Genomic DNA, 26,677 nt, shown 5'->3' on the forward strand with positions numbered 1-26,677 from the left:
GGGGTACTCCGGTGAAAAACTTTTTTTTTTTTTTTAAATCAACTGGTGCCAGAAAGTTAAGCAGATTTGTAAATTACTTCTATTAAAAAATCTTAATCCTTCCTGTACTTATTAGCTGCTGAATACTACAGTGGAAATTATTTTCTGTTTGAAACACAGAACTGTCTGCTGACATCACGAGCACAGTGCTCTCTGCTGACATCTCTGTCCATTTTAGGAACTGTCCAGAACAGCATATGTTTGCTATGGGGATTTCCTTTTACTCTGGCATTTGCTAAAATGGACAGAGATGTCAGCAGAGAGCACTGTGCTCGTGATGTCAGCAGACAGCTCTGTGTTTCAAACAGAAAATAATTTCCACTGTAGTATTCAGCAGCTAATAAGTACAGGAAGAATTAAGATTTTTTAATAGAAGTAATTTACAAATCTGTTTAACTTTCTGGCACCAGTTGATTTAAAAAATAAAAATAAAAAAAAATAAAAAGTTTTTCACCGGAGTAACCCTTTAAGATTTTTAAATAGAAGTAATTGACAAATCTGTTTAAAGGGGTACTCCGGCGCTAAAACATCTTATCCCCTATCCAAAGTATAGGAGATAAGATGCCTAATCACGGGGGTCCCTCCTCATGTTTGCTCCGGGTCTGATTACTGGCGATCACGGGGCCGGAGCATTGTGACCTCATGGCCCCGCCCCCGTGTTACGTCACACTCCGCCCCCTCAATGCAAGCCTATGGGAGGGGGCGTGACAGGACCCCCACGATCAGGCATCCTATCCCCTATTCTTTGGATAGGGGATAAGATGTCTTAGCGCCGGAGTACCTCTTTAACTTTCTGGCACCAGTTGATTTGAATTTTTTTTTTCTGGTGTACCCCTTTAAACTTTACATATCAATGTAGAGTCATACAAAAGTCACAGTCTGTAGAAAACAGAGTGGAGATTATCATCTGTTGCCCCAGGAGCCTGGGCGATGCCCGTACCTTTAACAAAGATTTACCTTCACAATGTTTCCCATCCTGCGATAGTCGGAAACCAGCAAAGCACGAGCAGCGGTAGGAGCCCACGGTATTCTCACATGTGTGGTGACACATTCTCCCTGGATATACCCAGCACTCATTGACATCTGTTGGAACAGAAGACCCTGTAGTTTCATGTAACCGGACTTATATGATGTACATTAGAATATTCTACTGTTACATACCCAGGCATTTCCTCCTGAATGTGTCAAAGCGATATCCAGCCTTACAGTCACAGCGATATGAGCCAGGAAGATTGTAGCAGGCTTGTTCACTGGAGCAGTTGTGCACGCCTTTGGCACATTCGTCTATATCTGTAATAAAGGAATTTAATGTCAGGTGCCAGTGACAAAGACATCCAAATATGCCAGGCACCAGGCTGTGCCAATGACAGTTGTCCATCTAATCATTTCCCCTAGGACAGTGGTTCTTAACCTGGGTTCTTAACCAGGGATTCGGTGAGTCAGTCCCGGGGGTTCAGCAGGGGAGGTCGCAACCGGACAGGCAAACCAAGCAATTGCTTGGGGCCCCGAGCAGAGCCAGTGTTTGCCCGTCCTGTAGTGACGGGGCAATTCCCCCCATCACTATTAACTCCCTGCGGCCCCGCGTTAAGTTTAAAAACGCAGGGCCGCCGGGACATAGCGCACGCCGGGACGTCACTGACATCCCGTGCGTGCGCCCATGGAAACGAAGGCGCCTAGGACCGGAGGATAGAGAAGGAGGAAGACGCGCACTGGCCAGCTTGGTAAGTGACCAGCGGCACGTCATCTTCGGTCCTCCCAACACCGGTCCAGAGATCTACTGCTATAGCCGGAGCGGTGGTCGGAGCACTGAAGTGGGCAGTACACAGGCATACAGCCTCCAGCCATACACTCTATATGGCTGGAGGCTGTATGTCTGTGGGGGAACACTGCCTACATCAGGGGTCTTCAACCTGTGGACCTCCAGATGTTGCAAAACTACAGCTCCCAGCATGCCCGGACAGCCGTTGGCTGTCCGGGCATGCTGGGAGTTGTAGTTTTGCAACATCTGGTGGTCCGCAGGTTGAAGACCACTGGCCTACATAATGTGGGGGAACACTGCCTGCCTAATGTGGGGGAACACTGCCATTGTTGTGAAAATGACATGAGAGCGGCACTTGCCAAGGTAAAGCCGCGCATTTCTGAACTGGTCTCTGAAAGAAAACAGCAGAAGTCGCACTGATTTGCAGTAAATATTCATTATGTTTTTGTGTGAAAATCCTGTTTTCATGGTTTTGTTCTTAATGGTTTTGTTCATTTTGTGCACCTATGTATAAATATATACTAAAATATGTACCTATATATAGGGGTTCGGTAAATGCGCATATGAAACTGGTGGGGTTCAGTACCTCCAACAAGGTTAAGAACCACTGCCCTAGGAACTCTACAACAAGGGAGGACACCTTGTTCCCTGTATGTGGTGGACAGGAAGTTGTGTATATCCAGTCAGTCTCTCTAGAAATGAATGGAAGATGCAGAAAACATAGTGTGAGCATTCAAAGGGACTGTAAATACATAGAATGGATAATACCTGCACTGACACACTGTGCAAGAAACATGAGACAAATAATACAATTTACTAATCCTAGAAAAATGTAAATTACATACATGATTCTGTTCTGTGCAAAAAATGGTGTATAGTGGAAAAATGTACATGAAGAGGTCACTGTAGACGGAACCTGCTGATTAACGCTATGTTCACACGGAAGTCCCCCTGGAGTCCCTCCCCCCCCCCCCCTGAATTCAGATGAAATTCAAGTCCCATGGAGTTCAATAGGATTACCACATATACTCCAGTATAAGCCGAGTTTTTCAGCACGATTTTTCATGCTGAAAACGCCCCCCTCGGCTTATACTCGAGTGAACAAAAACGGCTTCTGACTTAGCTGTGAGGGGATGGGCCAGGCCATCCATCTTCGGCCACCTATGCTGCAGGGACCGTCTGGTGGGGAGGGTTAGTCGTTCCAGGCAGTCCATCTTTACCGGGAGGCCCTCTTCTCCGCTCCGGTCCGGCCCCAAACTAGTGACGCTGCATTGACGCCACTGCGCAGGGACGTTCATGCGCAGGGATGCCCCGGACGTCTGCTGCGCACGGACGTCACTGCGCGTCCTCGTCAACGCAACGTCACTAGTCCGTGGCCGGCTCAGAGAAGAGGGCCTCCCAGTGAAGATGGAAAGCCCGGACCAGCTCATCCTTCCTTCCCACTGAGAAAGCAACAACTGGGGAGGTGGTGAGTAGAAAACAAAAGGGGGGTCTGGATGATGACGAAGGGAATGATAGGTGGTGATGATGAAGGGGGGATGATGACGGGGTGATAATGACGGGGGTAATGATGACGGGGGTCTGGATGATGACAGGGGGAATGATGTATTTTCCACCCTAGGCTTATAGTGGAGTCAATAACTTTTCCTAGGTTTTTGGGGTGAAATTAGGAACCTCGGCTTATATTCGGAACGGCTGATACTCGAGTATATATGGTACATCCGGAATTCCACAAAATTTAAAGACAGTTCTGCCACGGAAATTCTGCTGTGTGAATAGGACAGTGGATTAAACATAATGGGGGAGATTTATCAAAACCTGTGTGGAGGAAAAGTGGTGAAGTTGCCCTTGGCTACCAAACAATTTTTTTCATTTTTAAAAATGCCTATTAAAAGTGAAAGAAGCGATCTGATTGGGTGCCATGGGCAACTGCACCACTCTTCCTCTACAAAGGTTTTGATAAATCTCCCCCAATGGGCCTCAAATTTCGGTGGAATTTTTGCCTAAGGTAAGATTTTGACTTGGAGGCCAAGTTTGAGAGTGGACAATTGTTTGGTCACCTCTGCACTATACACAGATATAGCCATTTAATAAACCTCCTCACCAATGCACATTGTTCCGTTCTCATTAGACTTGTACCCCCGGTTGCAGTTCAGGTGTTTCCGCTGGCACACATAAGAGCCCAAGGTGTTTATGCAGGTAAATCCTTGTTTGCAGGGGGCCGGGCTAGATGAACATTCATTAATATCTGGAGGAAGACAATGGTCATTATAGGACTCATAGAGTGATGTATAAGACAACTGCAACAGCATTATTCAGAGGTCTACATAGAGCAGGGGACCACAGCAAGTGCAAATGAGTCCCTACCTTTTATTGGATTCTCATGCCCCCCATCCCATTGACTGCCACCTCTGTCTCTCCACTATGTGGTTTCACAGCTCAGCAGGACTTAAAGGGGTACTCCGGCATTAAAAAAAAAATTTCAAATCAACTGGTGCCAGAAAGTTAAACCTATAAAATACTTCTATTTAAAAATCTTAATCCTTCCAGTACTTATCATCTGCTGAAGTTGAGTTGTTCTTTTCTGCCTGACAACAGTGGTCTCTGCTGACACCGCTGTCCATGTCAGGAACTGTCCGGAGCAGGATAGGTTTGCTATGGGGATTTTCTCCTACTCTGGACAGTTCCTGACATGAACAGAGGTGTCAGCAGAGAGCACTGTGGTCAGACAGAAAAGAAATTAAAAAAAGAAAGGAACTTCCTGTGGAGCATACAGCAGCTCTTTTAAAACTCTTTCAAAACTACAATTCCCAGCATGCCCAGACAATCAAAGTTGAGTACCCCTTTTTTTTATCAACTGGTACCAGAAAGTTAAACAGATTTGTAAATTACTTCTATTAAAAATCTTAATCCCTCCAGTACTTATCAGCTGCTGTATGATCCAGATGAAGTTCTTTTCTTTTTGAATTTCTTTTCTGTCTGACCACAGTGCTCTCTGCTGACACCTCTGTTCCTTGTCAGGAACTGACCAGAGCAGGAGCAAATCCCCATAGCAAACCTATCCTGCTCTGGACAGTTCCTGACATAGACAGAGGTGTCAGCAGAGAGCACTGTGGTCATACTTAAAAGAACTTCACAACTTCCTCTGTAGTATACAGCAGCTGATAAGTACTGGAAGGATTAAGATTTTTTAATAGAAGTAATTTACAAAACGGTTTAACTTTCTGGCATCAGTTGATTTAAAAAAATAAAATAAAATGTTTTCCAGCGGAGTACCCCTTTAATGCAGAAAAAGTGGTGGTTATCAGTGTTGGTTGGTGTCCTAGACAAGAGAGAGATATGCACTGCTGTTGTGTAAAGTCACATTCACATGGTGGAATTCCAGTTAATGTTTTGTATCAGTACAAAACTAGAAGCGGGCCTAAGAGATGCACATTTTTCCATTGTAGTTTTCCTCTTCGTAGGGTCTACTTTTAGTTTTGGCCTATAAATACTTAAAGGGGTACTCCGGTGGAAAACATTTTTTTTTTTTTTTTTTTTTATCAACTGGTGCCAGAAAGTTAAACAGATTTGTAAATGACTTCTATTAAAAAATCTTTACCCTTCCAGTACTATTAAGCAGCTGTATGCTACAGAAGAAATTCTATACTCTATTCTTGTCCACAGTGCTCTCTGCTTACACCTGCTGCCCGTGACAGGAACTGTCCAGAGTAGCATAGGTTTGCAATGGGGATTTTCTCCTGCTCTGGACAGTTCCTGATATGGGCAGCAGGTGTCAGACGAGAGCACTGTGGACAAGACAAAAAAGAAATTCAAAAAGTATATAGAATTTCCTCTGTAGCATACAGCTGCTAAAAAGTACTGAAAGGGTAAAGATGTTTTAATAGAAGTCATTTACAAACTTTCTGGCACCAGTTGATTTAAAAAAAAAAAAAAAGTTTTCCATCAGAGTACCCCTTTAAGGGATTATCCAGGATTATTAAAAGAGCTGATTTATTTTTAAAAAACTAAGAAAACAAAACACCACCCCTGTCCTCAGGTTGTGTGTGGTATTACAACTTGTCTTTATTACATAGTAACATAGTAACATAGTTCATGAGGTTGAAAAAAAGACCAGAGTCCATCACGTTCAACCTTTAACCCTAATGAGTCCCTACTGAGTTGATCCAGAGGAAGGCAAAAAAAAACCTCATACTAGAGGTAAAAATTCCTTCCAGACTCCAAATATGGCTTCTGTCCCTATAAATCTAGTATACATAACCAGCGATGTTATTATTCTCCAAAAATGCATCCAGACCCGCTTTGAACTCTTTTACAGAGTTCCACATGACCATCTCCTCAGGCAGAGAATTCCACAGTCTCACTGCTCTTACAGTAAAGAACCCCCATCTGTGCGGGTGTATAATCCTTCTTTCCTCTAAACGTAGAGGATGCCCCCTTGTTATAGATACAGTCCTGGGTATAAATAGATCATGGGAGAGATCTCTGTACTGTCCCCTGATATATTTATACATAGTTATTAGGTCTCCCCTAATTCTTATTTTTTCTAAACTAAATAACCCTAATTCTGATAATCTTTCTGGGTACTGTAGTCCTCCCATTCCCCGTATTACTCTGGTTGCCTGTCTTTGAACCCTCTCCAGCTCCACTATATCTTTCTTATACACTGGTGCCCAGTACTGTACACAGTATTCCATGTGTGGTCTGACTAGTGATTTGTACAGTGGTAGAATTATTTCCTTGTCGTGGGCATCTATGCCCCTATTGATGCACCCCATGATTTTATTAGCCTTGGCAGCAGCTGCCCGACACTGGTCACCACAGCTAAATTTACTGTTAACTAAGACTCCTAAGTCCTTTTCCATGTCTGTCGTCCCAAGTGTTCTCCCATTTAATACATAATCCCAGCCCGGATTTTTCTTCCCCATGTGCATTACCTTACATTTATCAGTGTTGAACCTCATTTACCACTTCCAAACCCAAACCTCCAACCTATCCAGATCCATTTGTAACAATGCACTGTCCTCTATAGTGTTTACCGCTTTACAGAGTTTAGTATCATCTGCAATGATTGTTACTTTACTATTCAACCCCTCTACAAGGTCATTAATAAATATATTAAACAGAACAGGACCCAAGACGGACCCCTGTGGTACCCCACTAGTAACAGTCACCCAATCAGAATAAGTACCATTAATAACCACCCTCTGTTTCCTATCATTGAGCCAGTTACTTACCCACTTACACACATTCTCCCCTAGCCCCATCCTTCTCATTTTATGCACCAATCTTTTATGAGGCACCGTATCAAATGCTTTAGAAAAATCCAGATATATGACATCCAGCGATTGCCCCTGGTCCAGTCTGGAGCTCACCTCCTCATAAAAGCTGATCAGGTTAGTTTGACAGGACCGATCCCTCATAAAGCCATGCTGATATGGGGTCATACTTTTTTTTATTAAGATACACCAAAATAGCATCTCTTAGAAAACCCTCAAACAATTTACATACAACGGAGGTTAAACTAACAGGCCTATAATTCCCGGGGTCACCTTTTGTTCCCTTTTTAAATATTGGTACCACATTTGCTATGCGCCAGTCCTGGGGAACAGTCCCTGTTACTATAGAGTCCCTGAATATTACAAATATGGGTCTGTCTATTACATTACTTAATTCCTTTAGAACACGGGGGTGAATGCCATCTGGACCTGGTGATTTGTCTATTTTGATTTTTTGTAGGCGGCACTGTACTTCTTCCTGGGTTAGACAGATGACCTGTACTGGGGAGTTTACCTTATCTCACTGTATTTCACCTGGCATTTCATTTTCCTCGGTGAATACAGTAGAGAAGAATTTGTTTAATATATTTGCTTTTTCCTGATCCCCATTTATAATTTCTTCTTCATCATTTTTTAAGGGGCCAACACTTTCATTTTTGACCTTTTTGCTATTTATATAGTTAAAGAACATTTTGGGGTTAGTTTTACTCTCTTTGGCAATGAGTCTTTCTGTCTCTATTTTTGCGGCTTTTATCTGTTTTTTACATATTTTACATTTTTCTCTATAGCTTTTTAATGCTTCTTCACTGCCGCCCTGTTTTAGTATTTTAAATGCTTTATTTTTGTCCTTTATTGCCCCTTTAATGTTTTTATTCATCCATATTGGTTTTCTTTTATTTCTGACCCTTTTATTCCCATAAGGTATATATTTATTACAGTGATAATTTAAGATATCACTTCAATCATTTCAATGTAAATAAGTTGCAATGCTATACACAACCTGGGGACAGATGTTGTGCTGTTTTTTTTTTTTGGAAGAAATCAGCTCTGTTTTTCTAATCCTGGATATCTCCTTTAACACAGTATTGTCTAGACCATTGCTTCCCTACCAGGGAGTCTCTAGCTGTTTCATAACTACAACTCCCAGCATGGCCGGACAGCCTTCGACTGTCCGGGCATTCTGGGAATTGTAGTTTTGAAAGAGCTGGAGGCAGCCTGGTCAGGAAACACTGGTCTGGACTGATATAATACTCTGAATTTGCAAGGTTTGGTCTAAATAGGTTGTCAGCCTCTGAATGTGAGAAATAAATATATCCAAGCAGCAGTTATTATTATACACAATGCATATCATTATGATGAGCCTTTATTTATACGTTATCGTTCGTAATCCCTGACAGAAATGGGCCCATTCTCACCTTGACATACTCCCTCTTCTAGTATGAACCCGGTCTCACACGTCACCTCTGATACACACGTGAATGATCCCACCGTGTTGACGAAACGTTCACCCGTCTTGCAGGTGTGTGTATTCAGGGCGCACTCGTCCATATCTGAAAGTAAGAAAATTATAAGCATGAAAGAATTGGGGATCAAGGCTTTAGAGACAACATACATGTCAAGGTGTTTTTTGGGCGCTGCTCTTTGTGAGCTTGTTGTCAAATACTGATACAGAAGGTAAATGGGACATCTTTAAATCAACTCTAAATAACTATACAGCTAAATATATACCAAAGGGGAACAAATATAAACGATTAAAACTAAATCCTACATGGCTGACACATGATGTTAAAAGAGCAATAAACAACAAAAAAATAGCCATCAAAAAATACAAATCTGATGGGTCAGCGATAACATTTAACAAAGAGTACAAAGAGCTTAATAAAATCTGTAAAAATGTAATAAAAACAGCAAAAATTAAAAATGAGAGACAGGTGGCCAAAGAAAGCAAAACTAATCCTAAATATTTTTTTAGATATATAAATGCAAAAAAAACAAGGACAGAGCATGTAGGACCCCTTAATAATGATAATGGGGAGGTTGTCATAGGCGATCAAGAGAAGGCGGAGCTACTGAATGGGTTCTTTAGTTCTGTATACACTATGGAAGAAGGAGCTGACATTGGCCAGGTCAGTGCTGGTAACACATCATGTAATGTACTGAACTGGCTTAATGTAGAGATGGTACAAGGTAAGTTAAGTTAAGTAAATGTAAGCAATTCTCCAGGACCGGATGGACTACACCCAAGAGTTCTTAGAGAGGTAAGTTCAGTAATATCTGTACCCCTGTTCATGATATTTAGAGATTCTCTGGTGTCTGGTATTGTGCCAAGGGACTGGCGCAAGGCGAATGTGGTGCCAATCTTCAAGAAGGGCTCTAGGTCTTCCCCAGGAAACTATAGACCGGTAAGTTTAATGTGCATTGTGGGTAAATTGTTTGAAGGACTTATAAGGGATTACATACAGGAATACATAGGGGATAATTGTATTATAAGTGATAGCCAGCATGGGTTTACTAAGGATAGAAGTTGTCAAACCAATCTAATTTGCTTTTATGAAGAGGTGAGTAGAAGCCTTGACAGAGGAATGGCTGTGGATATAGTGTTTCTGGATTTTGCTAAAGCATTTGATACTGTCCCTCATAGACGTCTGACAGGTAAGTTAAGGTCTTTGGGTTTGGAAATTTTAGTTTGTAACTGGATTGAACACTGGCTCATGGATCGTACCCAGAGAGTGGTGGTCAATGATTCGTACTCTGATTGGTCCCCGGTAATTAGTGGTGTACCCCAAGGTTCAGTACTGGGCCCGCTGTTGTTTAATTTATTTATCAATGATATAGAGGATGGTATTAACAGCTCTGTTTCTATCTTTGCAGATGACACCAAGCTTTGTAGCACGGTACAGTCTATAGAGGATGTGCATAAGTTACAAGATGACTTGGATAGACTAAGTGTCTGGGCATCCACTTGGCAAATGAGGTTCAATGTGGATAAATGTAAAGTTATGCATCTGGGTACTAATAACCTGCATGCGTCGTATGTCTTAGGGGGGATTAAACTGTCAGAGTCACTGGTAGAGAAGGATCTGGGTGTACTTGTAGATCACAGACTACAGAATAGCATGCAATGTCAGGCTGCTGCTTCCAAAGCCGGCAGGATATTGTCATGTATCAAAAGAGGCATGGACTCAAGGGAGAGGGACATAATACTCCCCCTTTATAAAGCATTGGTATGGCCTCACCTGGAATATGCTGTTCAGTTTTGGTCACCTGTCCATAAAAGGGACACTGCGGAGTTGGAAAGGGTGCAGAGACGCGCAACTAAACTAATATGGGGCATGGAACATCTTAGCTATGAGGAGCGATTAAAGGAGTTACAATTGTTTAGTCTTGAGAAGAGACGTTTAAGGGGGGATATGATAAACGTATATAAGAATATTAATGGCCCATACAAAAAATATGGAGAAAAACTGTTCCAGGTTAAACCCCCCCAAAGGACGAGGGGGCACTCCCTCCGTCTGGAGAAGAAAAAGTTTAGTCTCAAGGGGCGACACGCCTTCTTTACCGTGAGGACTGTGAATTTATGGAACGGTCTACCTCAGGAACTGGTCACAGCAGGAACAATTAACAGCTTTAAAACAGGATTAGATACATTCCTGGAACAAAATAAGATTAATGCTTATGAAGAAATATAAAATCTCATCCCTTCCCCAATATCGCGCCACACCCCTACCCCTTAATTCCCTGGTTGAACTTGATGGACATATGTCTTTTTTCGACCGTACTAACTATGTAACTATGAACAGAAATAGGGGGTTGGGTAAGCATTCAGTTATACTGGTTTTTGCTACAACCATTTGCTATAACAAAAGCCAAACCTATCGTTTCAGGATATTGGTATGGACCAGGCTTTGAAGGAAAACTGTAGTGGTATATAACTTATCCCCTATCTGAAGGATAGGGGATAAGTTATAGATTGCAGGGGGTCTGACTGCTGGGACATATACTGTAGGTTTGCTTAGAGGCTGTATATACAAAATGATGGGCCTTTAAAGGGGTACTCCACTGGAAAATATTTTTTTTTTTTATAAATCAGCTGATGCCAGAAAGTTAAACAGATTTGTAAATTACTTCTATTTAAAAATCTTAATCCTTCCAGAAGTTATCAGCTGCTGCATACTACAGAGGAAGTTCTTTTATTTTTGAATTTCCTTTCTGTCAGACCACAGTGCTCTCTGCTGACACCTCTGTCCATTTCAGGAACTTTCCAGAGCAGGATAGGTTTGCTATGGGGATTTGCTCCTACTCTGGACAGTTCCTAAAATGCACAGAGGTGTGGTCAGACAGAAAGGAAATTCAAAAAGAACTTCCTGTGAAACATAGAGCAGTTGATAAGTACTGGAAGGATTGAGATTTTTATGTAGAAGTCATTTACAAATCTGTTTAACTTTCTGGCACCAGTTGATTTAAAAAAAAATGTTTTCCAGGGAAGTACCCCTTTAATCAGGATCAGAGATGAGCACAACTACAGTGTGAGACTGAAGCCAAAGTATCAGCAGTGGATTCGATTGGTCTAAAATAATTGGAAAGTTAGCTTTCCAAACAGTTCTGATTTCCAGGATTTTCCACATATACAATATATCTTTTTTATGTTGGCATCATGTTTTTACTTTTTGAAGACATCAGAGGGCTTCAAAGTGCAGCAATTTTCCAACTTTTCAAGTAAATTTCATAATCAGAATTTTTTAGGGACCAGTTAAGTTTTGAAGGGAATTTGAGGGTCTTTATGTTAGAAATACCCCATAATGGACCCCATTATGGAAACTGCACCCCTCAACATATTCAAAATGACATTCAGTAAGTTTGTTAACCCTTTAGGTGTTTCATAGGAATAGCAGCAAAATGGAGGCGAAAATTCTAAATCTTCATTTTTTACACTAACATGTTCTTGTAGACCCATATTTTTTAGTTTTACAAGGGGTAAAAGGAGAAAAAGCCCCCCCAAAATATGTAACCCAATTTCTCTTGAGTAAGGAAATACCTCATATGTGGATGTAAAGTGCTCTGTGGGTGCACTAGAGGGCTCAGAAGAGAAGGAGCGACAATGGGATTATAAAGAGTGAATTTCGCTGAAATGGTTTTTGCGGGGCATGTCGCATTTAGGCAGCCCCGATTGTGCCAGAACAGCAAAAAACACCCCACATGGCATACTATTTGGGAAACTACACCCCTCAAGGAACGTAACAAGTGGTCCAGTGAGCCTTAACACCTCACAGGTGTTTGATGAATTTTCAATAAAGTTGGACGTGAAAATGAAATTTATTTTTTTTACTAAAATGCTAATGTTTCCCCCAAATTTTCATTTTCACAAGGTGTAATAGGTGAAAATGTCCCCCAAAATTTGAAATACAATTTCTCTCGAGTAAGGAAATACCTCCTATTTGGATGTAAAGTGCTCTGTGGGTGCACTAGAGGGCTCAGAAGGGAAGGAGCGACATTGGGCTTTTGGAAAGCGAATTTTGATTAAATGTTTTTTGGGGGGCATGTCTCATTTAGGAAGCCCCCATGGTGCCAGAACAGCAAAAAAACACCCCACATGGCATACAATTTGGGAAACTACACCCCTCAAGGAATGTAACAAGGGGTGCAGTGAGCATTTACACCCCACTGGCATTTGACAGATCTTTGTAACAGTGGGCTGTGCAAATAAAAAATAAAATTTTTCATTTTCACGGACCACTGTTCCAAAAATCTGTCAGACATCTGTAGGGTGTTAAGGCTCACTGTACCCCTTGTTACGTTCTGTGAGGGGTGTAGTTTCCAAAATGGGGTCCCATGTGAGTATTTTTTTTTGTTGCGTTTATGTCAGAACCGCTGTAACCAGCAGCCACCCCAGTGCAAATTACCAGTTTAGGCCTCAAATGTACATGGTGCGCTCTCACTCCTGAGCCTTGTTGTGCGCCCAAAGAGCATTTTACATACACATATGGGGTATTTCCGTACTTGGGAGAAATTGTGTTACAAATTTTGGGGGTCTTTTTTTCCTTTTACCGCTTGTTATAATTTACTAAATAAGTAAAATTAGTAAAATTTAATGGGGTAAAAGGAGAAAAAGCCACCAAAAACTTAAAGCGCAATTTCTCCCGAGTACGGAGATACCCCTTAACTGTTGCCTTGAAATACGACAGGGCTCCAAAGTGAGAGAGCGCCATGCGCATGTGAGGCTTAAATTAGGAATTATCATGAGGGTGTACTCGGATGCAAGTGTTACACTTGCCTCTGATACCAAAAATACTGTACGTCAGTTTTCCCCAAACAGAGTCAGTGGCTGTCCAGCAATACTGGGAGTTGTTATTTTGCAACAGCTGGATGCTCCGTTTTGGAAAAACTGACATACAAAACGTTTTTTCTTTTTATTGGGGGGGCACAGTGTAAGGGTATAGTGTATATGTAGTGTTTTACTCTTTATTTAGGGTTAGTGTAGTGTAGTGTTTTTAGGGTAAATTCACACGGGCGGGGGTTTACAGTAAGTTTCCCACTGCAGCGGAAAATTTGCCGCATCTCAAACTTGAAGCGAGAAACTTGATATAAACCCCCGCCCGTGTGAATGTACCCTTTACAGACCGTTCATGCTGGGAGTTGTAGTTATGCAACAGCTAGAGGCACACTGGTTGGGAAACACTGTGTTAGGTAACAGACTACCGCAGTGTTTCCACACCACTGTATGTTTCCTATCTCAGTGTTTCTCAACTAGTGTGCCTCCAGCTGTTGCAAAACTACAACTCCCAGCATGCATGGTCTGTCAGTGCATGCTGGGAGTTATAGTTTTGCAACAGCAGGAGGCACACGGTTTGGGAAACACTGAGTTAGAAAACAGACAGTGGTGCGGAAACACTGCAGTAGTCTGTTACCTAACACAGTGTTTCCCAACCAGTGTGCCTCTAGCTGTTGCATAACTACAACTCCCAGCATGAACGGTCTGTAAAGGGTACATTCACACGGGCGGGGGTTTATGGCAAGTTTCTCGCTTCAAGTTTGAGATGCGGCAAATTTTCCGCTGCAGTGGGAAACTCACTGTTACCTAACACAGTGTTTCCCAACCAGTGTGCCTCTAGCCGTTGCATAACTAAAACTTCCAGAATGCCCAGACAGTCGAAGGGCATGTAGGGAGTTGTAGATATGGTCAGGGCCGGCCTTTGGGGTGTGCGAGCTGTGCGGCCGCACAGGGCGCCATAGCAACAGGGGCGCCTGGCGGCCGACACATTTTTTTTTTTTTACCTATTTCTAGGACGCAGGACCCTTAGGAATCATTGCAGGGCCAGTCCATTACACATAGCAGTCATTAGGGAGATGAGGAGCTGTGCATGTATGTTCTCTCTCCACTGCTGGGCTTATTGTGATCGTGCAAACTTACGTCCTCCCAAGACAGAGCAGGGGGATGTGAAGGAGCTGTGCACCTACGTCCCCTCCCCCCGCTCTGTGTTTTCCTTTCCACGTGCAAACTTGAAAGCTCCCGTGGTAGAGGATGTCCTGTGGAGATGCAGCAGGGGGGACGGGAGGGGCTGTGTATGTCCTCGCTCTCCCCTTGCTGTGTCTGCCTGTGTAATGCAGAGTTGCGTCCTCCATGGTGTGAGGTGAGATTTCCGAACCCGTGCAGTGACAGGAGTAGATGCAGCCTCACGCCGCTGCACCGATCCCCGGCAGGGTAAGTGAACCTGTGGGCGGTTGTGGAGGTGATAAGAGGGGGGGGTGTTATGGGGCGATGAGAGGTGCAGGGGGTGTTATGGGGGCAATGAGAGGTGCAGGGGGGGTGTTATGGGGATGATGAGAGGTGCAGGGAGGGGTGATGGGGATGATGAGAGGTGCAGGGGGGGTATGGCGATGATGAGAGGTGCAGGGGGGTTATGGGGGCAATGAGAGGTACAGGGAGGGTAATGGGGTGGTGAGAGGTGCAGGGGGGGTGGTGAGAGGTGCAGGGGGGTAATGAAAGGTGCAGGGGGGTTATGGGGGTGATGAGGAGAGGGGGCGTTATAGTGGTGAAGAGGAGGGGTTTGGCGGGGGATTTGTGGGTCATGAGGACACAGAGGGTAAGAGGGGGTGTATATGTATATATGATGTGTATGCATGTATGTCAGAATTATATTCAGGGTACAGTGTGTGGCAGTATTATATTCAGGGGGTACAGTGTGTGGCAGTTTTATATTCAGGGTACAGTGTGTGGCAGGATTATATTTAGTGGGTACAGTGTGTGGCAGGATTATATTCAAGGTACAGTGTATGGCAGTATTCTATTCATGGTACAGTGTATAGCAGTATTATATTCGGGGTACAGTGTATGGCAGTATTCTATTCATGGTACAGTGTATAGCAGTATTAAATTCAGGGTACAGTGTATGGCAGTATTATATTCAGGGTACAGTGTGTTGCAGCATTATATTCAGGGTACAGTGTGTGGCAGTATTATATTCAGTGCGTACAGTGTATAGCAGTATTATATTCAGGGTACAGTGTGGGGCAGTATTATATTTAGTGGGTACAGTGTATAGAAGTATTATATTCAGGGTACAGTGTGTGGCAGTATTATATTCAGTGGAATACAGTTTATAGCAGTATTATATTCAGGGTACAGTGTGTGGCAGGATTATATTCAGTGGATACAGTGTGGGGCAGCATTATATTCAGTGTACAGTGTGTGGCAGGATTATTTTTAGTGGGTACAGTGTACAGCAGTATTATATTCAGGGTACAGTGTGGGGTAGTATTATATTCAGGGTACAGTGTGTGGCAGTATTATATTCAGGGTACAGTGTGGGGTAGTATTATATTCAGTGGATACAGTGTATAGCAGTATTATATTCAGGGTACAGTGTGTGGCAGGATTATATTCAGTGGATACAGTGTGGGGCAGCATTATATTCAGTGTACAGTGTGTGGCAGGATTATTTTTAGTGGGTACAGTGTACAGCAGTATTATATTCAGGATACAGTGTGGGGTAGTATTATATTCAGGGTACAGTGTGTGGCAGTATTATATTCAGGGTACAGTGTGGGGTAGTATTACATTCAGTGGATACAGTGTATAACAGTATTATATTCAGGGTACAGTGTGTGGCAGGATTATATTCAGTGGATACAGTGTGGGGCAGCATTATATTCAGTGTACAGTGTATGGCAGGATTATTTTTAGTGGGTACAGTGTACAGCAGTATTATATTCAGGGTACAGTGTGGGGTAGTATTTTCTTACGCCCTTCATCCCCAAGAGGTTAAAGCCCATTAAATGGGCACTGTCAGATTCAAAAACCTTTTATATGGTGCACATCTTGGCAAAACATTAACCTTTCTAATATACTTCATAAGAAAATGTTGTTATTTCCTTGTTATAGAAATCATGTCTTATAAAATCATGGCATTGTCCAAGCTGAAGCACAGGCATGGACAAAGTGCAGTAAGTGAGGGTGGGCTAGCACTCCTCTGTGCTCTCTCCTGTCTGATAGTACTCCTCTGTGCTCTCTCCTCTCTGATAGTACTCCTCTGTGCTCTCTCCTGTCTGATAGCACTCCTCTGTGCTTTTTCTTGTCTGATAGTACTCCTCTGTGCTCTCTCCTGTCTGACAGCCCTCCTCTGTGCTCTCTCCTGTCTGACAGCACTCCTCTGTGTTCTCTCCTGTCTGACAGCACTCCTCTGTGCTCTCTCCTGTCCGATACTCCTCCTCTGTGCTCTCTCCTGTCTGATAGTACTCCTTTGTGCTCTCTCCTGTCTGATAGTACTGCTCTGTGCTCACTCCTGTCTGATAGTACTCCTCTGTGCTCTCTCCTCTCTGATAGTACTCCTCTGTGCTCTCTCCTGTCTGATAGCACTCCTCTGTGCTTTTTCTTGTCTGATAGTACTCCTCTGTGCTCTCTCCTGTCTGACAGCCCTCCTCTGTGCTCTCTCCTGTCTGACAGCACTCTTCTGTGTTCTCTCCTGTCTGACAGCACTCCTCTGTGCTCTCTCCTGTCCGATACTCCTCCTCTGTGCTCTCTCCTGTCTGATAGTACTCCTTTGTGCTCTCTCCTGTCTGATAGTACTTCTCTGTGCTCTCTCCTGTCTGATAGCACTCCTCCGTGCTCTCTCCTGTCTGATAGTACTCCTCTGTGCTCTCTCCTGTCTGATAGTACTCCTCTGTGCTCTCTCCTGTCTGGTAGCACTCCTATGTACTCTCTCCTGTCTGATAGTACTCCTCTGTGCTTTCTCCTGTCTGGTAGCACTCCTCTGTGCTTTCTACTGTCTTATAGCACTTCTATGTGCTCTCTCCAGTCTGATAGTACTCCTCTGTGCTCTCTCTTGTCTGATAGTACTCCTCTGTTCTCTCTCCTGTCCGATACTACTCCTCTGTACTCTCTCCTGTCTGATAGCACTCCTTTGTGCTTTCTACTGTCTTATAGCACTCCTCTGTGCTCTCTCCTGTCTGATAGCACTCCTCTGTACTCTCTCCTGTCTTAAAGGATTCCTCTGTGCTCTCTCCTCTCTGATAGTACTCCTCTGTGCTCTCTCCTGTTTGATAGTACTCCTCTGTGCTTTCTCCTGTCTGACAGCCCTCCTCTGTGCTCTCTCCTGTCTGACAGCACTCCTCTGTGTTCTCTCCTGTCTGACAGCACTCCTCTGTGCTCTCTCCTGTCCGATACTCCTCCTCTGTGCTCTCTCCTGTCTGATAGTACTCCTTTGTGCTCTCTCCTGTCTGATAGTACTGCTCTGTGCTCACTCCTGTCTGATAGTACTCCTCTGTGCTCTCTCCTCTCTGATAGTACTCCTCTGTGCTCTCTCCTGTCTGATAGCACTCCTCTGTGCTTTTTCTTGTCTGATAGTACTCCTCTGTGCTCTCTCCTGTCTGACAGCCCTCCTCTGTGCTCTCTCCTGTCTGACAGCACTCTTCTGTGTTCTCTCCTGTCTGACAGCACTCCTCTGTGCTCTCTCCTGTCCGATACTCCTCCTCTGTGCTCTCTCCTGTCTGATAGTACTCCTTTGTGCTCTCTCCTGTCTGATAGTACTTCTCTGTGCTCTCTCCTGTCTGATAGCACTCCTCCGTGCTCTCTCCTGTCTGATAGTACTCCTCTGTGCTCTCTCCTGTCTGATAGTACTCCTCTGTGCTCTCTCCTGTCTGGTAGCACTCCTATGTACTCTCTCCTGTCTGATAGTACTCCTCTGTGCTTTCTCCTGTCTGGTAGCACTCCTCTGTGCTTTCTACTGTCTTATAGCACTTCTATGTGCTCTCTCCAGTCTGATAGTACTCCTCTGTGCTCTCTCTTGTCTGATAGTACTCCTCTGTTCTCTCTCCTGTCCGATACTACTCCTCTGTACTCTCTCCTGTCTGATAGCACTCCTTTGTGCTTTCTACTGTCTTATAGCACTCCTCTGTGCTCTCTCCTGTCTGATAGCACTCCTCTGTACTCTCTCCTGTCTTAAAGGATTCCTCTGTGCTCTCTCCTCTCTGATAGTACTCCTCTGTGCTCTCTCCTGTCTGATAGTACTCCTCTGTGCTTTCTCCTGTCTGATAGCACTCCTCTGTGCTCTCTCCTGTTTGATGGTATTTCTCTGTGCTCTCTCCTGTCTTATAGCACTCCTATGTGCTCTCTCCAGTCTGATAGTACTCCTCTGTGCTCTCTCTTGTCTGATAGTACTCCTCTGTGCTCTCTCCTGTCTGATAGTACTCCTCTGTGCTCTCTCCTGTCCGATACTACTCCTCTGTGCTCTCTCCTGTCTGATAGCACTCCTTTGTTCTCTCTCCTGTCTGATAGTACTTCTCTGTGCTCTCTCCTGTCTGATAGCACTCCTCCGTGCTCTCTCCTGTCTGATAGTACTCATCTGTTCTCTCCCCTGTCTGATAGCACTCCTCTGTGCTCTCTCCTGTCTGGTAGCACTCCTATGTGCTCTCTCCTGTCTGATAGTACTCCTCTGTGCTCTCTCCTGTCTGGTAGCACTCATCTGTTCTCTCTCCTGTCTGATAGTACTCCTCTGTGCTCTCTCCTGTCTGGTAGCACTCCTCTGTGCTTTCTACTGTCTTATAGCACTCCTATGTGCTCTCTCCAGTCTGATAGTACTCCTCTGTGCTCTCTCGTGTCTGATAGTACTCCTCTGTGCTCTCTCCTGTCTGATAGCACTCCTCTGTGCTCTCTCCTGTCTGAAAGTACTGCTCTGTGCTCTCTCCTGTCTGATAGCACTCCTCTGTGCTTTCTACTGTCTTATAGCACTCCTCTGTGCTCTCTCTTGTCTGATAGTACTCTTCTGTGCTCTCTCCTGTCTGATAGCACTCCTCTGTACTCTCTCCTGTCTTAAAGGATTCCTCTGTGCTCTCTCCTCTCTGATAGTACTCCTCTGTGCTCTCTCCTGTCTGATAGTACTCCTCTGTGCTTTCTCCTGTCTGATAGCACTCCTCTGTGCTCTCTCCTGTTTGATGGTATTTCTCTGTGCTCTCTCCTGTTTGATAGTACTCCTATGTGCTCTATCCTGTCTGACAGCACTCCTCTGTGCTCTCTCCTGTCCGATACTACTCCTCTGTACTCTCTCCTGTCTGATAGCACTCCTTTGTGCTCTCTCTTGTCTGATAGTACTCTTCTGTGCTCTCTCCTGTCTGATAGCACTCCTCTGTACTCTCTCCTGTCTTAAAGGACTCCTCTGTGCTCTCTCCTCTCTGATAGTACTCCTCTGTGCTCTCTCCTGTCTGATAGTACTCCTCTGTGCTTTCTCCTGTCTGATAGCACTCCTCTGTGCTCTCTCCTGTTTGATGGTATTTCTCTGTGCTCTCTCCTGTTTGATAGTACTCCTATGTGCTCTATCCTGTCTGACAGCACTCCTCTGTGCTCTCTCCTGTCCGATACTACTCCTCTGTTCTCTCTCTTGTCTGATAGCACTCCTTTGTGCTCTCTTCTGTCTGATAGTACTCATCTGTGCTCTCTCTTGTCTTATAGTACTCTGTGCTCTAAAAGATATTCAAAAAGATACAGTAGTGATGGAAAAAATTGTATTTAATGAAAGTTTTCCTTATTATAACGAAATTTTAATTTATTTTTAAATAGGGATCAATTTATGTGGGCGGGCAGGGCACTAAAAATGTAGTGTGTGTGTGTTTTTCACTTAAAAAAAAAACATTTTTTAGGTAGTACTACTCCATGATGGGAGTAGTAGTACCTGTACTAATTGACAGATCGCCCCGGGTGTCACTTCTGACACCTGCTGCAATCCTTCTGTATAATGTATAGATGCGGCCGGCCGCTCTTCTATGGTCCCCTGCACTGCCGTATATATACACCTGTTCATATTTCCTGCACAGAGCTGTGATTAGCAGATGGATTCAGCCAATCACAACACTCTGTGGGAAATATGAATAGGTGTGTATATATACTTCAGTGCAGGAGACCATAGAAGAGTGGCCGCCCACATCTATTCATTATACAGGAGGATCACAGCGGGTGTCAGGAGTGACACTTGCTGCGATCTGTCTATTAATGCAGGTACTACAGCTCCCAGCATGGAGCAGAGTGTGCTCCATGTTGGGAACAGTAGTACCTGTAGTTAAGGACAGATCACAGCAGGTATCACTCCTGACACCTGCTGCGATCATCCTTCATCCCTGAGATGCAGAGCGGCTTTCTCCTGCGCTCACATCTCTGCTCAGAACTCTGGACGGCCACTCACTCATTCATATTTCCCACTGAGAGCGGTGATTGGATGCCACCATCCAGCCAATCCCCACTCTGGGCGGAAAATATGAATGAGTGATGTGAATTTCTATTCACATCACTGGCCGGAGTATAGTGCCGAGATGCGAGCGCTGTATAGAGCCGCTCCGCATCTCTGCTATAATATGGACGATCGCATCGGGTATCAGGAGTGACACCCAGGGTGATCTGTCTATTAGTACAGGAACTACTACTCCCATCATGGAACAGTGTGTTCCATTCTGGGAGTAGTAGTACTACCTAAAAAATAAAGAAAAAAAGTGAAAAACACACACACTACATTTTTATTATTGTCGGCTACATGTTTAGTTCCCTGCCCTCCCACATAAATTGATCCCTGTTTAAAAATTTATAAAAATTTTGTTATAAAAAACTATAAATTTTGTTAAATACATTTTTTTCCATCACTACTGCATCCTTTTTTCCTTTTTTTTCCTTTGGTACCCAACACATTTTTAATAAAACGCTAAAGGGACCAATACTGCAATAAACGCCAGAAAAGAAAGATGGCAAGAAATTGCACTGTGTCTTTTCTGGCATTTTTTTCACACAAAAAATGGAGTAAAAAAAAAAACTAAGTGGAAACTTAGCCTAATACTGTAGTTTAGAGACAAACCCAGATGCAATTCAGCTCACCAAACCTACAAGGTTTTTCCCTCCCCTCCTGGTACAAGAAAGCATGAGCTTGCCAGTCTAAACATATATATAGAAAAGGGTCCAGCACCATGGGAAAAAGTCCAAATACACATTCTTTATGGAAGTATATTATATGCTTCAAAAATAATTTGTATATGGACCTTTTCCATTGGTGCTGGACCCTTTGCTCTATCATACTATAGTTTTACTCATCTCTGAGAAGAACTACTTGCAAACTTGTTTAATTTATCTGCATTGGAGCAATACAAATAGATATAATCGTAGCCAGGGTGACTCTTGATACCTGCCTTTTTCAGCTTTTGGTGTTGGTTGAGGTTTTGGCAGAATTTTGATTTCTGGTGGAAGTAGCTGCTCTTCTCCATTACAGCATAGCATCATCATGTGGTTACAAGGGTATCCAAGGTTTAGGTTGGATTCGCAGGAATGTCCTTCCTTCCTGATCTTTAGGCCCAGAGAGCAGCAGTCACAGCACAGCTACAAGAGGGAAGGATAATAAAACATTGTTAGGCTAGGTTTCCTCACAGGTTTTTTTCTGGCATTTTTTGGAAAACTGTCACTGCAGTTTTTGTGCCAAAGTCAGGAGTGGATCCACTAGGAAGGAGAAGTATGAATCCTTTCTTTATATTTCTCATTCCTATTGAATACACTTCTGGATTTGGCTCAAAAACTGCAGTGGCAGTATTCCAAAAAAAAACTGAAAAAAACCTGGGTGGAAACTTAGTCCTTAGACCTCCTTTACACACACACATACACCTTTTTTTTGTATTTTGTTTTCTTCATCTTTCAAAATTGAGATGTGGTGACTACGGGGTGTTGCAATGGATGTAGCAGGGTCTGGTAGTATTAACCCTGGGGGAAAGATGTTGTTAACCCCTTAGTGTTCGTGACACCAGGGTGTGGTTGTTTCGGTATAGGGACCGACGACAACCAGCCCAAAAACGGCATGCAATGAATGAATGTCCACAGCAAGGGTTTTGAAGTAACTGGAACTTTTACTTGCAATATGCAGGAAACAGTCTTTACAATAATGCAGTTTCATCAGAGGCAACTAGGACACAGGGAACCTCGCAGGCTTGCTTGGACTTGAAGTTATGGTGAAAATGCAGCAGGCCACTGTGCTACTAATATATATCTTTAGCTGAGTAGTAGTCACTTGATTTCTAGAGATATTTGTTACTTACATTTTAGAAGTGGCTGCTGGACTTTAGGCTTTGGCCTAGATGAGATGAATTTGCAGTATACAGGACTTTGTGCTTTCTTTAGATCCAGGAACTATGAGAGTGCAGGAACAAGAGCTGGAACTAAGAGAGTGAATATGGAGACTACAGCCCCTTATATACTAGGGTCTGGACTAAAGCCCATTGGTTGCTAGTTGCCTGGGGTTCCTGTGCCCATGGAACTCTGGGTATATCACATGACAGTAGTTCACATGATCAACACTTTATACACTTCTGTACAACTTTATACATATGAACAATAGATACACATAAAGAATATACATTGCATTTATGCCCTATGGACCTAAGGGACACTTCCTGAGGGGACTTAAAGGGGTATTCCAGGAAAAAACTTTTTTATATATATATATATATATATATATATATATATCAACTGGCTCCAGAAAGTTAAACAGATTTGTAAATTACTTCTATTAAAAAATCTTAATCCTTTCAGTACCATGAGCTTCTGAAGTTAAGGTTGTTCTTTTCTGTCTAAGTCTTCTCTGATGACACCTGTCTCGAGAACCGCCCAGTTTAGAAGCAAATCCCCATAGCAAACCTCTTCTATACTGGGCATTTCCCAAGACAGGTGTCATCAGAGAGCACTTAGACAGAAAAGAACAACCTCAACTTCAGAAGCTCATAAGTACTGAAAGGATTAAGATTTTTTAATAGAAGTAATTTACAAATCTGTTTAACTTTCTGGAGCCAGTTGATATATATATATAAAAGTTTTTGCCTGGAATACCCCTTTAAGGATGGTACAGGACAGGTTCTGTACCGGGACACCACACTGTTTTTGAGTTTTGTTTTAGTACCTGTGTTTTTCATGGTGTTCTTTTGTGTGGCATTTTTCCCGTTGAAAATAACATGATTCAGGGACCATGTGGTCCAAGGGTTTGTGTTTGAATCACATGATTTGCAACATGAAAAATACCACAAAAAATGCAAAAAAGATGCAATACACATTTACACAATTTTTAAATGCAAGGAAAAAAACAAAGTGGATGGGAGTAAAACACTACAAACTATCTTAAAACGTGACACCTAGAGCATGCTAAGTTTCGAAAATAATGCTACTAACCCCAATACACACCTATTAAGACTAACACCACCCCGTGTTCTAAAGGAATTAAGTAAGGTAATAGACAGACCCATATTTGTAATATTTAGGGACTCTATAGTAACAGGTACTGTTCCCCAGGACTGGCGCATGGCAAATGTGGTGTCAATATTTAAAAAGGGGTCAAAAGGTGACCCCGGGAATTATAAGCCTGTTAGTTTAACCTCTGTTGTATGTAAATTGTTTGAGGGTTTTCTTAGAGATGCTATTTTGGAATATCTTGACAAAAATAAATGTATGACCCCATATCAGCATGGCTTTATGAGGGATCGGTCCTGTCAAACTAACCTGATCAGCTTTTATGAGGAGGTGAGCTCCAGACTGGATCAGGGGGAATCGCTGGATGTCACATATCTGGATTTCTCCAAAGCATTTGATACTGTGCCATATAAAAGGTTGGTGCATAAAATGAGAAGGATGGGGCTGGGGAGAATGTGTGCAAGTGGGTAAGTAACTGGCCCTACATGGTCCTGTATATAATCACTTATATAGTATACAGATCCTGTGTACAGCTGGTATCTACCTCTATATGGTCCTGTATATAATCACTTATATGGTATAAAGATCCTGTGTACAGCTGATATCTACCTCTATATGGCCCTGTAGATAATCACTTATATGGTATATATCCTGTGTACAGTTACATATAACTGATTTTCTGTCCACCAACACAAATTACTTTGCCCCTTGCGAGACTAGACTCTGGATCCACCACTGGACTGATCGCAGGAGGTCCAACTGCTGGGGCCCCCGCGTTCTCCCATGTGGGGCCCCTGGCTCTGCGCTGCTAGAGCATAAATTTTATAGCACATCTGTAAGGTTCTATATTATTATGGGAAGTGCCATTAGTGTTCACACAGTGCACTGTAGGTATCATGAATTTACAACATAATATATTGAAGACAATCTCACCTTGAATTGTGATCTTTCACAGTGATCATTCTCAGTTTGAAGGCAAATGCCATCTTCTTTGGCTGCAATCATCCCAGCAATACAGGTGTTATCCTTGATGTAAGAAATACAGCATTGCTTCTCAACAAGCCTGGAAATGTGAATGATTTGTTATTTAGTGCTTTTACCACTATATGCATGAAAGAACTACAATATAATTACTGTAATGATGCTCTCTATGCACAAGAATATAAATACTATAATACTGACTCTATGTCCAACAATAAGACTACTATAATACAACCTCTTATGTATAAGAATATAACAACTATAATCCTACATACTATGTACAAAACTATAACTACTATAATACTGCCACCTATGTACAAGAATATAACTAGTGTTAAGCCCGCAGGGCTGTATTTGTGGGAGGGGCATGGGTCTTTATAACGCCCCTTGTGCCTGACGTCCGGTGCGTGGGTGGCATTCACGGACCGGCAGTTTGGGGCGAGGTGCAGGCATTCTGTCTGGTGCTGTCCTCCATACCATAGGTTGTTTCTATTTGGGCCATTATCATGGCTAACAGTCAGGCTTACCACATGTGTTAGGTTATTACCTTGTATTTAGGAGATCACAACTGCTTAATGTTACTCGCAGGTTCTTGGGTACGTTGCCATTAGGTTAGGCTGTCAGGATAGCTTTGCTGAATGCGTTACAAGTTTTCAGGTCAGTCACCTTAAGGTTTGTGATAGCAGTGTTTATTTATCATGTAATCAGGTTGTAAAAAAAAAAAAAAAAAAGCCCAATAACATTTTGGTTATGGCCTCACTACCTACCTATTGTTGCTGACACGTTTTAGAGCAATGGGTCACATGTCACACATGCAGTAGCATACCCCTCATAACTTCTTACGTATTCCAGGTGAGATGCACTGTTCAACTATTGTTGCTGACACGTCTTCAGAGCAATGGGTCACATGTCACACACATGCAGTAGCACTCCCCTCATGACCTGTCACATATTCCAGGTGGGATGCACTGTTCACCATTGTTGCTGACACATCTTCAGAGCAATGGGTTACACGTCACACACATGCCGTAGCATACCCCTCATGACCTGTCACATATTCCAGATGGGATGCACTGTTCACCTATCATTGCTGACACGTCTTCAGAGCAATGGGTCACACGTCACACGCATGCAGTAGCATACCCCTCATGACCTGTCACATATTCCTGATGGGATGCACTGTTCACCTATCAGTGCTGACATGTCTTCAGAGCAATGAGTTACACGTCACACGCATGCAGTAGCATACCCCTCATGACCTGTCACATATTCCTGATGGGATGCACTGTTCACCTATCATTGCTGACACGTCTTCAGAGCAATGGGTTACATGTCACACGCATGCAGTAGCATACCCCTCATGACGTGTCACATATTCCTGATGGGATGCACTGTTCACCTATCATTGCTGACACGTCTTCAGAGCAATGGGTCACACGTCACACGCATGCAATAGCATACCCCTCATGACCTGTCACATATTCCAGGTGGGATGCACTGTTCACCTATTGTTCCGGCCACATTTTTCAGAGCTATAATATTATGATTCACATACACAGTTCACATTCTTAATGAAAATTGAAAAAAAAAGGGTACCTCTATAGCATTACTGCCACTATCTTATGTTCTCAGGTTAGTCTCATTTAGATTTGAAAGGTTGGTAGGATGTATGAACTGTCATTTGCCCCACAGGCTCAGGTTGGTCACATTTACAGGTGAGTCATCATATCCTGGCTGTCATTTTTCCTTAATTAGGTTGTCATGCTTTAGGGGTCACACTTCCTCATGATGCTTTATACTGTACATTTGGGTCACTCATGTTGGGTAGTGATAATACTTACTGTTAGTCTATTTCTAGGTTTGTTGCGCATACAGTCCGTCACAATATTAGTAGGTTCTTAAATAGTAGTAGATTCCAAACATTTTAGC

At 43.1% G+C, this 26,677-nt stretch overlaps 1 protein-coding gene across 2 annotated transcripts in view; it reads right to left on the reverse strand.

Annotated features, from left to right (window-relative positions):
* LOC130276132 (fibulin-2-like) overlaps window positions 1-26,677 on the reverse strand; it is a 162,804-nt gene that overhangs the window by 7,400 nt on the left and 128,727 nt on the right. For both annotated transcript variants that reach the window (XM_056525059.1, XM_056525058.1), the window contains 6 exons: window positions 24,701-24,830; window positions 21,733-21,919; window positions 8,493-8,627; window positions 3,903-4,046; window positions 1,201-1,329; window positions 997-1,122 (listed from right to left, as the gene is read on the reverse strand). In XM_056525059.1, coding sequence (XP_056381034.1) covers window positions 997-1,122; window positions 1,201-1,329; window positions 3,903-4,046; window positions 8,493-8,627; window positions 21,733-21,919; window positions 24,701-24,830 — 851 coding nt within the window. The remainder of the gene's footprint in view (window positions 1-996; window positions 1,123-1,200; window positions 1,330-3,902; window positions 4,047-8,492; window positions 8,628-21,732; window positions 21,920-24,700; window positions 24,831-26,677) is intronic.

Source organism: Hyla sarda, chromosome 6 (assembly GCF_029499605.1).
Source record: "Hyla sarda isolate aHylSar1 chromosome 6, aHylSar1.hap1, whole genome shotgun sequence".
NCBI classification, from domain to species: domain Eukaryota; kingdom Metazoa; phylum Chordata; class Amphibia; order Anura; family Hylidae; genus Hyla; species Hyla sarda.